Raw genomic sequence first — 13,046 nt, 5'->3', positions numbered from 1 at the left:
CGCAAAAAGTCCAGTTTGCGATGGACGAGGCCACGAGAAGTGGATTATGGATGGTTGTCGCTGTAGCGTGACGAGCAAGCCGGGTGTCTTGAACGGCCATCGCTGTAGCGTCAAGAGCCTGTGAAGGGCTTTTGACGTTCATAGCTGAAGCTCTATGTAGGCAGTCACGGGTTGCTGAGGCTGAAGCACAAACTGAAGATTTCACATTGCTGGTCATTACTGGCGCACGCTGAAGCGCAAAGAGTTGGGTTCACCAGAGCTTCCCATTGATGGTCATCTCGGGTGGCAAAATCTCAGCACAAAGGGGCTAGTTTCCAGTCGTGGAGAGCCCAAAACATCAAGATTTCTCCCTTTATTTGCAGGAGAAGCTTAATTGATGCTAGCCAACGGTCAAGGACCTGGAGATGCACCTTTTGGGAATCAGGTACTCACTCCAGCAGAGGCCAGCAAGGCTCAGGCAGGTCCAGTTGACGGTCTAGTTTGAAGGAAGCCACCAGAGCTTGTTGTGTTCCTGTAGCTCAGAACAGGAGGTCAGCCCACTGACACATGGAGTCGCTCTGGTAGTCCTGAGATCAAGCAGCAAGGCAGGCTTCATGCAGCAGGGCAGTCCTCTGAGGATACAAGGCAAGCTTCAAGCAGCAGTGCAGTCCTCCGGTAGAAGCAGGGAAATTCTCTGAGGTACAAAACAGGCCTCAAGCAGCAGGACAGCCCTCTAAAGTACAAGGCAGACATTCTTGGGGTTTTCTGAAGGTCCAGGAGTAAACCGAAGAGTTGGTCCAATATTTATAACTGGTACCCAGCTTTGAAATAAGGGAAATGGAGAGACTTTCCCCCACATTTGGTTCTGTAATTTACTTACTCTCCTGTCGAGGCTCCATGAGGTCTAAGGTGACAAAGGACTGGTGTGAAATTCTTCATGAGTGTGCTGGAGGCATTGCCTTTGAAATTTAATTGGGGCAGGGAACAGCACCGTCACACCCATCCTGGCAGGGTGGCCCATTCTGCCAACACCTTGTCCCCATTTGTCTCACTGTCTGGGAGGAATACACAAAAGCCAACTGCCACTATAATCACACTCATGTGACCCAGAGCACAGGTTGCAGGCACCAAGTGGTTTAGTTAAGAAAACGCCAACTTTCTAAGAGGGGAATTTACAGATTTATGACTCCAAATTTGAGTTTACCATTTTAAATTAGAATTGTTTTGGGACCAAACATGACTCTTGTGCCTGTTCCCAATCACAAGTTAGCACTTATCAAATATAAAAAGGTAACCCAATGTTATCCTATGGGAGAGGTAGTTCTCACAATAGTGATAAACAAATTTATGGTTTTCACTACCAGGACATATAAAACATAACAGTACACATTCAACTTTTTAAATATCATGCACAGTGCCCTACGGGTTGTTTAGAGACTATGGGCCTGATTACAACTTTGGAGGAGGGTGTAAATCCGTCCCAAATGTGACGGATATCCTGCCCACCATATTACGAGTTCCATAGGATATAATTGGACTCGTAATACGGCAGGTGGTATATCCGTCACATTTGGGACGGATTAACACCCTCCTCCAAAGTTGTAATCAGGCTCTATGTTAGGGGTGATTGATATGTATTAAAAAGAGAGGTTTATGCCACACACAAGGTTTATTTTGCCAGGTGAATTGACAGTTTAAAATGGCACACAGACTGCAACAGCAGGCCTGAGACATGTTTTAGAGGGCTACTGAAGGGGGTGGCACAATAGCTGCTGTGGGACAATTAGTAGTATGTAATTTACAGGCCCTGGGAACATGTTGTACCATTTTACCAAGAACTTGTAAGTACGTTAAATGTGCCAATCAGTTGTCGGCCAATTTTACTGTTTGTTAGGGAGTGAACACAGCACTTTAGCACTGGTTAGCAGAGGTAAAGTGCATGGAGTCCTAAAGCCAACAAAAGTGAATTTTAGCAACAATGAGCTGTGTGCAGATCACAGACAGCAGTTAGCTTTGGTTCAGTAGGCACAGCCGAAACATTTATCAGCTTAGCGAGAGGAGCTTAGCTGCTGTGGCTAAGCTCCTCTCGTTAATATGCTTTTATTCAATATTCAGGTGTGTCTTCAGACCTGGATCCCCTCTATCATTCTTAATTTGATGAAGTGGCACCAGCTGTTCGCAAGAGGAACCCTCTTTATCCATTTAACATTTGCCTTTACACATTTACAGTCCTCCATCTGGATTTCTCTCCTTCTCAGTGTTTGTCTCTGCTGCATTGTTTTGTGAATAAATATGTGCTTGTTACTCTACAGACTGTAAAAGCTGTTAAAGTGCAGGCATAGGGTTTTATATTTGGTGATCAGCTTAATAGGAAGAAAGCTCCTGATTGCTTCTGTCAGTTACCATAGGCATCAATTGCTATAGAGCATCTTCCTTAACTGCGGCAATCTAGCCTAAAGCTGTGTTCCCTCTTAGTAGCAGTAGACATTGGCTACTCCATAATCACATAATGTTTTTGGAGCTGTGCATTTGCCCTTTTCTATTGGTCCAGTTGTGGCTTGAAGGTTGGGAGAACATGCCAAAATGTCTTCTGTCTTTCTTCCTGAAGTCTACCAAGTGCAGAATATGAGTCAGCTAATGTTCTAAGAAGGGCTGCCACTGTTCCCCCATCCTTGCACTTTTGTGTGGTACGGAGATGCTTCCAGAGTCACTCTCCAGGGTACTTATGGTAATTTTTCTCCTGGTCCCCCAAGTCGGCATACATTTCTACCACACAATTGTTTGCGGCAGAAGCACTGTGGGACTCAAAAACAGTGCCCGTAGCAGCCAGAAGCACTGCGGTTGTTATTGCTCTAGGTAAATGATCCTCTAGATCAGGGTTCTGCAAAGTCGGTCCTTTGGAGCCAGGTCCATGCCAGATTTTTTGCATATCCACATTTAGAAAACTGTAGATTTCTGAAAAAAACTTTTTTCTAAATGTGGAAATGCTAAAAATCTGGCATGGACCCGGATCTCCAGGACCGACTTTGCAGAACCCTGCTCTAGATCAATGCTGGAGCGACTTCACCTACAGAGAAATATTAAAAGGTATTTCATGCAGATCACAGGTGAGTAGATCTAACTACCTCCGTGAATTCAATCTGAGGTTAATATCAGCAAAACAGATGCGAGCCAGATAGGAAAGCCTGTAGCTTCCCAAGAAGAGTCCGCCAGTAGAGTAGCTGACTGCTAACTTACCTTCAACCTGCTCTTGATTTGGGATGTAGTAATTCAGCTTTAGGCTGAAACAGGGACAGGGAGACAAGGTCTGAGGTTCACTAGGGTAGGGGGGCATTTGGAAAAATGGAAAGGCAATAACCTCGGTTTTGGGGAACTGTTATTAGTATCCTGGTTCACTCCAATGATGGAAGATGCAAGATGAGAAAAATAATAGTGTAACAGTATTAACATGGAATGAGGATGGTCTAATTGCCACTGTCAATACGAGGGAAGTGCAGAAAGAATTATGTCAGTTGGAGGGAGACATATTATGGCTACAAGAGACTCATAATTCTTTTTCTGAATAAGATTTGTTAAAAACGGGTAGACGATTATTATTAGCAGCAAATATGCAAACTTTTTCCTTTAGTGGGTGGTAATATTATGTCAAAAATATTTTGCAATATCACTAATGTAAAACAAGTGATGGTAACATTGGCCAATTGCGCTAATCTATTAAAGTTTTAGTTGTTGTTAATCTGGACATACTTTTTATGGTTAGGACAGTCTGTTTCTAGCCTATTCCTTCCTCTGATGATCTCGGCTCACATCTTGGAGCCTTAGTGTTTGCGATGTTGGAGGTAGCAGTATACTTTTATCAAGATAAAAAGAACATGTTTTTGAGGTTTATGGTAGAATTAACTATTCCCCACATTCAGATCTAATCTAAATTTGGCCTCTAATACCATCAGTATCCTTTCAAACTGCTTCTTGGTCAAGTCAGACATTTAGGCCAATGTCAATGCAATAAACATTGACCAGAAAGAATCCGAAGAAAATTTAGGGAGAAATTTCATAGAATTCACATAAGACATATAAGTTGTGTAAACCAGCCAGGAAACTCCAGAACCACGTAGGGAGCTGACTCAGTGATTATGAGATTCCTGCCTTATCAGTTGCTAATCTGTTATATGAAACTGCCTTTTCTATCCATCTAAAGGAAAGACATGCAGGGATCTAAGGAAACAGTGAAACTGTGAGGGTCTTTTCTGCCATTTTTCAGATGGTTTGGGCTTTTTATACATCATAGCTCGTTCCGGACATGCACCAGCACTAGAGCGTACTCAAAGCCAAACACTAGCCAGACGTATGCTTGCTGACTGGAATAACACTTGGGCTAGGAGGGTGTTGAAGCTGGATAATGTTTTCCACGTGTAGCACACATACATTTAAAAGGTTGCATGCCCTTGTGTTTAAAAAAATGAGGTCCTACATATGGTCATCATTTTTGTTAAGTCATGTGTGAAGCCTTGTTAATTGTCGGACATGTGGCCGGGTACACAAGTATTTTCACAGACCCCGCAAAATATTTTCTGCCCGAATAAAGTCTCCTGCAAGAGAACATGATGCAACCGAGTAGGCACACAATTGTACAATTGCACATGATTCTTCTCGTTCTAGTAATGCATCCTGTAATCCGTCTTCTTCTTCTTACAAAGAATGCTTCAAATTGCGTAAAAACAACAATAGCTGATCATTCACTCTGTAAACCAGTCTCATGAGAAGCAATGGTCACCATTTCTCCCATCCAGTTGTTTAGTGTCGAGTACAGCAATAGTCCTCCATTTTCTCGTTTGTACTACTGAAAATCGATTCCCAGACCTAAAAGAATATTTAAGGATAGAGCACAGAGGGACAAAATATTGAAAGATAAGTGCATACAAAGAAATATAGATTTATTATTTGTAACTAGACATTTACATACCTTGAAGATCTATAGATCGCCAAGGTACATATAGGTGGAGTTAGGCAAAATCTATACTTACTTGCCTGTCGATATTTCAGTTTCAATATTTTGTCCTCGATATTCTGCGCCATTAGTACTCTGGGTTTGATAGGCAAGATGCATACCTATTTTCTCAGTATGAAGATTTTGGCAGTTGCCAATGCTGTGCCAAACCATCTGCGCCTTTTGGAGCCTAACTCTGAGCTACGGACACCACAGAGACACAGTGGGGAGCAACATCTGTGCAGAAATGTCGGAGTCAATGCCACTGGACTGTGGCAAATAGTTTAGGTCCAGCGCTGCATTAAGTGGGCACAAGGTCACAGAATGTGCATGTAATCATTTTTAGATCATTTCAAATGAAGTTTGGCAACGTTATAAACACAAGAGCTCCTTCAATCTCATTCTGATTTACTTTTTGTTAGACCTACAAAGAGTACCTAGTAAATAATAATTCTATGAAAATATAAAGTAATAAGATGCATAACAAGATAAATATTCATTGAATGCGAATAATAAACCTACAAACTCCTTTCATCAGATTTTGTGGTGAGAGGATTTGCACCTTTAATCATGACCTTGTATTGATGGAACAGTAGTTTAATTGTTCCAGTGAAGTTCAATGTTGGAAAGTACCCTCTTACTTGGCATGGTAACCCCCATTTTCTGCTTGTTGTCAGTGTGTTTGACTATGTCCACTGGGATCCTGCTAACCAATACCCCAGTGATTATGCTCTCTCCCTTCTAACTTGGTAACTTAGTTACTTTCACCCCACATTTGGCATACTGGTGCCCTCATGTAAGTCCCTAGTATATGGTACCCAGGGCATTGGGGAACCAGGGGTTCCCCATGGGCTGCAGCACATATTATGACACCCATGGGGAGCCCATGCAAAGTGTTCTGAAGGCTAGTCATTGCAGCCTGCGTGAAAGGGTGCATGCACCCTTTTTGTGTGAAAGGGTGCATGCACTCCTAGCCCTGAAAGGGTGCATGCACTCCTAGCATGCACTCCTAGCCCAGGGTGCAAGTACCAGTGTGTGAGGGCACCCCAGCACTAGCACAGGTGGCCACACGAACTCCAGTCACATTTTTATGGACTTTGTGAGTGCGGGGACGTCATTTTATGCGTGTACTGGACATAGGTCACTACCTACATCCAGTTACATAATGGTAACTCCGAACCTAGGCATGTTTGGTATCAAATATGTCGGACTCATACTCCAATACTTTTGCCAGTATTGGAAGTATGATTCCATGCACTCTGGGGGCTCCTTAGAGGACCCCCAGCATTGCTCCTATCAGACTTCTGGGGTTTTCTGGGCAGCCCAAGCTGCTGCCACCCCTCAGACAGGCTTCTGCTCTCCTGCGGCTTGAACAGCACAAGCCCAGGAAGGCAGAACAAAGGATTTCCTTTGGAAGAGGGGGGTAGCCCCCTCTCCATTTTGGAATAGGTGTTACATGGCTTGGGATGGGTAGCCTCCCCAAGCCACTGGTATGCTTTGAAGGGCACATTTGGCGCCCTCTGTGCATAAACCAGTCTACACCGGTTCAAGGACCTCCAGTCCCTGCTCTGGTGCGAAACTGGACAATGGAAAGGGGAGTGACTACTCCCCTGTCCATCACTACCCCAGAGCTCCTCCGGAGGGTTGCTGGTTTCTGCCATCTTGAATCCAAGGTTGGCAGGGACCTCTGGGAGCATCTGAGTGGCCAGGTGAGGCAGGTGGCATCAGAGCCCCCTCCTGATAGGTGCTCATCTGGCTAGGTGACCAATCCCACTTTCATGGCTACGTGGGGTCTCTCTCTTGGGTGGGTCCTCGGCTTCGGCTTGCAAGATTCCAGCAGGACTCCTCTGTAACCTTTACTTCGACTTCTAGCCCCTGGAACCGTGACTGGACCCTCCAGGTACCGAAAATCTGCATCCACATTGTTTCCACAGCTCCTTCCAGCTTTTGCAACATTTCCCAGACTGCATTCTCTGAGGGTGGCAAGCTTTCAGTATGCATGAGAATGAAGAAGAAATCTCCCTTGAAGTGAAGGAGTCACTCCCCTGAATCCATAGGTACCAACTGCAATGACGACTGGAGGCGTGGATCTCCTCTCATCCTGAGCTGCATGGACCCTGCATCATGGGTGGTGGTGGTCTGGAGTAGTCCTCTTGGTCCTCTCTGCCAACTGTCCATTTGGCGGAGGTAAGCCTTTGCCTTCCCACGCTGGACAGTACCCTTGTGCACGGCATCTCTTGCAGCTGTCAAGGCTTGTTTGTATCTCCTCCAAGGGAACTTCAGGCTCCGTGTAGCCCCAGCCCCCCTTCCTGCGACGCACAGCCCTCTGCGTGCTTCTCCTGCGGCGTCGGACCCTTCTCCAGTAGTGCTGCATGGGCTCTCCTGTGACTCCTGGTTCCTCGTCCAGTGGGTGTCCTGTGGGGGATGCATTTTCTTCTTTGGACTTTCTGCCTTGCTGAGGGTCCCCCTAGGACTCCCCCCCCCCCATTGGGTTGAGTACTCCGGGACCCTGCTGGTCCCTGGCAGCTCCACTTTTGCTCCTCCGCGACTTCTGCCTCTGCCAAGGCTTGTTGGTGGCTTTTCCTCACCACTGACTGAATGCAATCATCCATCCAGCTTAGGACATTGACTGCATCCTAAAATAACTCTTCACCTGCTCCAGGGCTGCATTCCTGACCGTCTCCGTCCTACAGTCGACCAACTCCAGCATCCACAGCTAGGTGGGTAGTAGCTCCTTCTCCTCTTGGACTCTTCTGTGACTTCTGGACTTGGTTCCCTTCTTCCACAGGTATTCCTCTTTAGGAATCCACCGCTGCTTTCTTGTAGTCTTGTCTGGGTGTTGCATTTTCTTCATTTTCTTCCTTTTGGGTGGTTTGAGGAAAAATAGTAATTTACTCCTTTCGTCCTGGTCGCTAGGGGGCACTGTGGTACTCATAGCTCTCCGCTACACATTCCTACACATTCCACTTACCTAGCTGGGGGTCCTGTGTTCGCATTCCATTTTTGTAGTATATGGTTTGGGCTTCCTCAAGGGTCACTATTGTCTATCTGTATTTACATGGTTTTCTATCACTTTCTATGCCTATTGCTGATTACTAGTGTATATATCTATTGTGTTACTTACCTCTTATTGGATGGTTGCCGCTCTAGTACTTTTTGGTATTGCCTCACTAAAATAAAGTACCTTTATTTTTGTAAAACTGAGTGTTTTCGTTCATGGGTATAAGGTGTAAGTACCTCAGGTACGCACCACTCACCAGGCCAGCTTCCTACATTCAGCATATTAAAATTATACATAATTTCAACCAACTCCTCTGTACATATATTTTAGGTAGGGTTGTATGCAATAAAACTTTTTTAATTTGACTCAGTGATACTAAAAAGTACAAAAGAGTAAAAAGGTAACAAAAACACAAGCATTTGGCAAAGCCAAAAGGTCATACCTTGGGCACTTCCAGCAAACGGTTACAATTGTTAAACATTTTATTGCAAGCAAATGCCACAAATATAAAAAGAAAAGAAAATGTTGCCACCTAAAATGTGGCTGTCAAATGCTTGTGATAACGAATTGAAACGTAAAACATGTTTACTGATGCACCAGCTTTGCTTTTGATGTTTTTAAAATTGCACGCCTTTAAATGTGGCATTCGTGTTGCTGTGAAAAGGAGGCAAAAATAAATAAGGACCTAATTAAGCACTCATATCGCAGTACAATATTACAATGTCACTTTAGCACGTTCAACATCAACTTTAAAATAAATCACATATACGTGGGTATCCAAAGTGAAGTCAAAATAAATAAAGATATATTTATAAACATAAATATAAACAAACAAAAAAGGATACTTTGAATCAGTTATATACCTGAAGAAAAATAAACTATTTTTAGGCGATGTGAACAATTCCTACAGCCTTTGTGTAGTTACTCAAAGTGAAGGGAGTCTGCATGTAAAGTGGGATGGTCCATAGCCCCATGTGATTTGCTAGAGTGGGCAGAAGCAAAATGTGGATGACAATTTAGCCAACCAATAGATGAAGACCATTGACCAAAAGCTCCACTTTAATATTATTTATGAATTATTTTGAAAACAGCAACTTGGACAAATAAGCCTGTCTCAAATACCTAAAAATCCGATAGCTCCTGTTTCTTTTGCCAACTGATGACATTAATATATCCCAACACCTGGATACAACAGCAAATAAATGAGTAGAAGAAAAAGAACACACAAGGACATGCCATAAACCAAAAAAGTTAAAAAAAAATAAAAACAACAATAATATGGCGTAACAAGAATGAATAATCCATTACAGTTGTGGTTCTTACATGTTTTTGGATCAGGAAGAACCGGAAGTGGTTCTTGAGGAGGATGGTCAATAACAATAGTCGAACCTGCTGGAGCAACACTGGTTGAATCTGCTGGAGTCACACGTGTTGAATCTGGCGGAGTCACTCTGATCAAACCTTCCGGACCCACTCTGGTCGAAGCTGCCGGAAACAACCTCGTTGAATCTGCTGGTGCCAACTGAGACTGTTCTCGTCTGAAACGCAGATCTGCTGATGACTGCAAAGAATTCTATTTTAAAAGATTACAATTAGACATCAATGTCATAAACATCTCTTTTTTGCCCAAGGAATACAATTTGCAGAAGTTTTTCATATAAGTAGTGGTAAGGACACCTTGAACGTCATTTTAGTTTCAAATGTACAGATACTAAGTCATAAACGGAGTCACAGGGCCTCATTATGAGCTGTGCGGCTTGAATCCCACCGGCCCTGCAGTGAACAGGGCCTTAACATTGACGCCGGCTCCTAATGGGGCCGATGCCAGTGTGGCGGTGCGGCGTGTGCAGCAGCACCTGTTGCACATTCCACTGCCTGTAATTCAGGCAGTGGAATGCGCAACAGGGCTGTGCATGGGGCCCCTGCACTGCCCATGCCAAGTGCATGGGCAGTGCAGGGACCCCAGGGGCCCCCGACACTCCCATTCCGCCAGCCTTTCCATGGCTGTGTAAACCGCCATGGACAGGCTGACGGATGTGGACTTGTAATCCCAAACTGCTTGTAGTGCAGATTACAACCATCGGGACCACCAGGCTACAGGCTGACGGCAGCCTGGCGGAGTCGGAGGTGGGACTGTGGCAGCTCCGCCACGGCCATAATGTGGCGGTCTGACCGCCATCGTGAGTCTGGTAGTTTGAAGACCGCCAAACTCATGAGGACCACAATCTTCAATAGTAAAACACATTTTCAGGGATTCAGAAGAAGGCCCTTTTTGCATTTTGAGAGCCTTCCCACAGTCCCAGTCTTACTGCAGCTGGAGAGACATCATACATCTGCTGACCTACTTCCCTCTGACAGATAGATAGCATGGTGACACATTTAACCGAGCAGCACAGTGAAGATACTTTGAACTATGTTTCAATGTTGTTCTTCATTAACATTTAGGTGATAATGCTATTTCAGATGTTGAGTCTGCTTACCCGGGTCTACGAAAGGCAATAAGAGGTAGTTGTCTAGGGCTGCACCAGCAAGGAGGCAGCAGAATGCCTAAAGAACCATAAACGATGACAAAACTACCAGGGAAGAAGAACAAAATTTTAACCTCTCCTACGGCAATGGCAATCCCTGCAACATACCTCCTAAGAAAATTCAACCTGAACTGAAAACTTTTAGAAGAATCAATAAGGTCAGCAGGAGTCGAGCACATTGCAGTTCAGACTCAACCTCAAGACAGGTAAGCTCCTTAAGACATTCTAAAAGCCCTCTGTACTGTCCTCCCCAGCCCAGGATCATGCAAATGAAGTTGCCATACACTGAGCTTTGTAAAAGATGTCTTCATTCCTCAGCATAATCTCACACACTGCCCACTGATTGCATCATAATTGTTAATAACCACACTTTAACACCTCCCAGCAAGTTACGTAATTCCTCTGTTGAGTCTGCCCAGAACCGCGAGGATCCTAGCGCACACTGTCTCATGACACTACACCATCCACCTCCATTAACATAACCTGCTTGATAAAATTGTGGAAGTTGTTGTCATCAAAAAGTAATAAGCACTGACAAAGCCAATGTTTAGGTTTTCGTAAAGAGAAAATATTGTACCAAGTTTCTCTGAAATATACAGCACAGCTTGGCATCATTTAGGGGGCGCAGCTGCAACCCCTGGCTTGCCCCTTGAGGCTGTGGCACTGAATTTGTGACCCCTGGCCTCAGAGGTGGCAAAATCAGTGCCAGGAACAGTGGGGCAGCTTGTCTTCATGGACATCTGTTCGGGCTCCAATTTCCTTACTTTTTAAATGTTTTTATGACATTCATAGTAAATAATAATATTCACTATTATTATAATAAAAAATGGACTCCAGTTAGCTGGAATGTGACCCTCCCTGGCAGCTGAGGTAAGTAACAAATGCTTTTAAATGTAAGTCATGTGCATGAGAGAGTTCATTTATGTGCGAGTGTGTATGTATGGGTAAGCCTGTGTGTATGAGTGAACGTAAAGCTCACATGGCGTGTGATGTCACTTCCGCTACCACAGGCCTTTTGTTGAATTGACGTTCATGCACCTCAGCAACGCCAGTGCAAGCTTACCTAACAAAAAAACCGGAGCACAGTACAAGCAAAAGGAAGCTTGCATGCAAGCTTCCATCACACACAGACACACGAACAGGAACAGCATTACAAGCTGCAATGCAAGTTTCCCTCAGAAACACCAAATAGTTATAGCACCGGCAGCAATAGCAGTATACGCACCCCTTACACACAAACATATTACAGCAGTGCACACTTTCCATGTTCTTAAGCATTTTAAGTTCTCATATTGAAAAGTACACTTTGGGAGAAGTGCACCATACCTCTGAGGACACACAAACACTGGGGACGTTGAATTAGCACAGACAAGGGGCCCAATGAGTAACGCCCTCAAGCTTGATGAGTAGGAAGGGACTCTGGCTGTTGTTTTGTGATTGTACAGAGACACCCAAACAAAACACGCTGGCAGTACATATGTAAAACCTCTGCACACATATATGTACCCCGACTGTCAGTTTTAGATGCAATTCTTTGGCGAGACTGCCGCACACACCCATTGACCAGCACGCGATTTATAGTTGACTTTCAGCATGCACTTACTGAATGGCTGGCTATAAGTCACTTAGCTGACCCTTTGTCTCGAAAAGCAAACAGTATGCATTAAGTAATTGGTTTGAAATCCTGACTGGCAAAGATGTAACAAGTTTTCACTCTGCCTCGAGTACAGAATTAGAACATGTCCTCGATTTACTTTCACTAACACGCTCAACTATCACGGAGACTTCATTTCTTTGAGACAACAGTCAATGGCAACAGGCAAACCGGCATTTATACGCCCAGGTAAACAAAAATACAGTCACCCAAGCACATGGACCAAAAGAAATACACACACACACACATGCAAACAGACCAACACATCATCCATCTACGCAATCAACATAGAGGAACAAATGCGCACACAGAAAAACACAAATACATATAATTACCAAACGCCTATGTTGTGTTAAGTTATGCGCAAACAATGTCCACCAGGGAGGCCTATCGGTGCTAACGTAAATAACCTGACAAGTAAATAATAATTAATAGTGTGAACAGCTCATAAGGGGAGGTGGCATTTGCATCTCGAAATAAGTAGTAATCAGCGACTGTTTTAATGCTTAGGGCAGGATGTTCTACTGTTATGCAGCCTGGGCGGAGAAGGCGCAGTCACAGACACCAACAAAGGAGAGATCTAAAAGGAAACCATTCTCTTTGCTCAGAAGACAAATATCTGACTGCTCATTCGCATGCAGTGCAGTGCAAGTTGTGAAGTAATTTATGAGAGGATGAGGATCCATAAATAATCTCTTTCAGAAAGTACAATCTACAGAGTACGAGTTATTGCCTGAAAGTTTGCGGGAAAGGAAGGCAACAAATCATTTTTGATAATGGTGTGTCAGTGGAAGAAAGGTGGTCTGACCAGGTTTGAGACCCACTGTGCAAGTACCAACTATGCACCCATGCATGTAATGAGGACAGGGGATGGAGAGCACCACGCGGGTGAGGAGA

At 44.3% G+C, this 13,046-nt stretch overlaps 1 protein-coding gene across 4 annotated transcripts in view; it reads right to left on the bottom strand.

Annotated features, from left to right (window-relative positions):
* Positions 1–13,046, bottom strand: part of IQCK (IQ motif containing K) — a 515,691-nt gene that overhangs the window by 369,486 nt on the left and 133,159 nt on the right. For 3 of the 4 annotated variants that reach the window (XM_069210248.1, XM_069210249.1, XM_069210251.1), the window contains exon 7: positions 9,291–9,540. In XM_069210248.1, the coding sequence (XP_069066349.1) occupies positions 9,291–9,540 (250 nt within the window). The remainder of the gene's footprint in view (positions 1–9,290; positions 9,541–13,046) is intronic. The other variant, XM_069210250.1, reaches the window with a different exon arrangement.

Source organism: Pleurodeles waltl, chromosome 10, assembly GCF_031143425.1.
Source record: "Pleurodeles waltl isolate 20211129_DDA chromosome 10, aPleWal1.hap1.20221129, whole genome shotgun sequence".
Classification (NCBI taxonomy): Eukaryota; Metazoa; Chordata; class Amphibia; order Caudata; family Salamandridae; genus Pleurodeles; species Pleurodeles waltl.
Note: the sequence above shows the minus strand (reverse complement) of the source record. Positions and strands in the feature narration are given on the sequence as shown.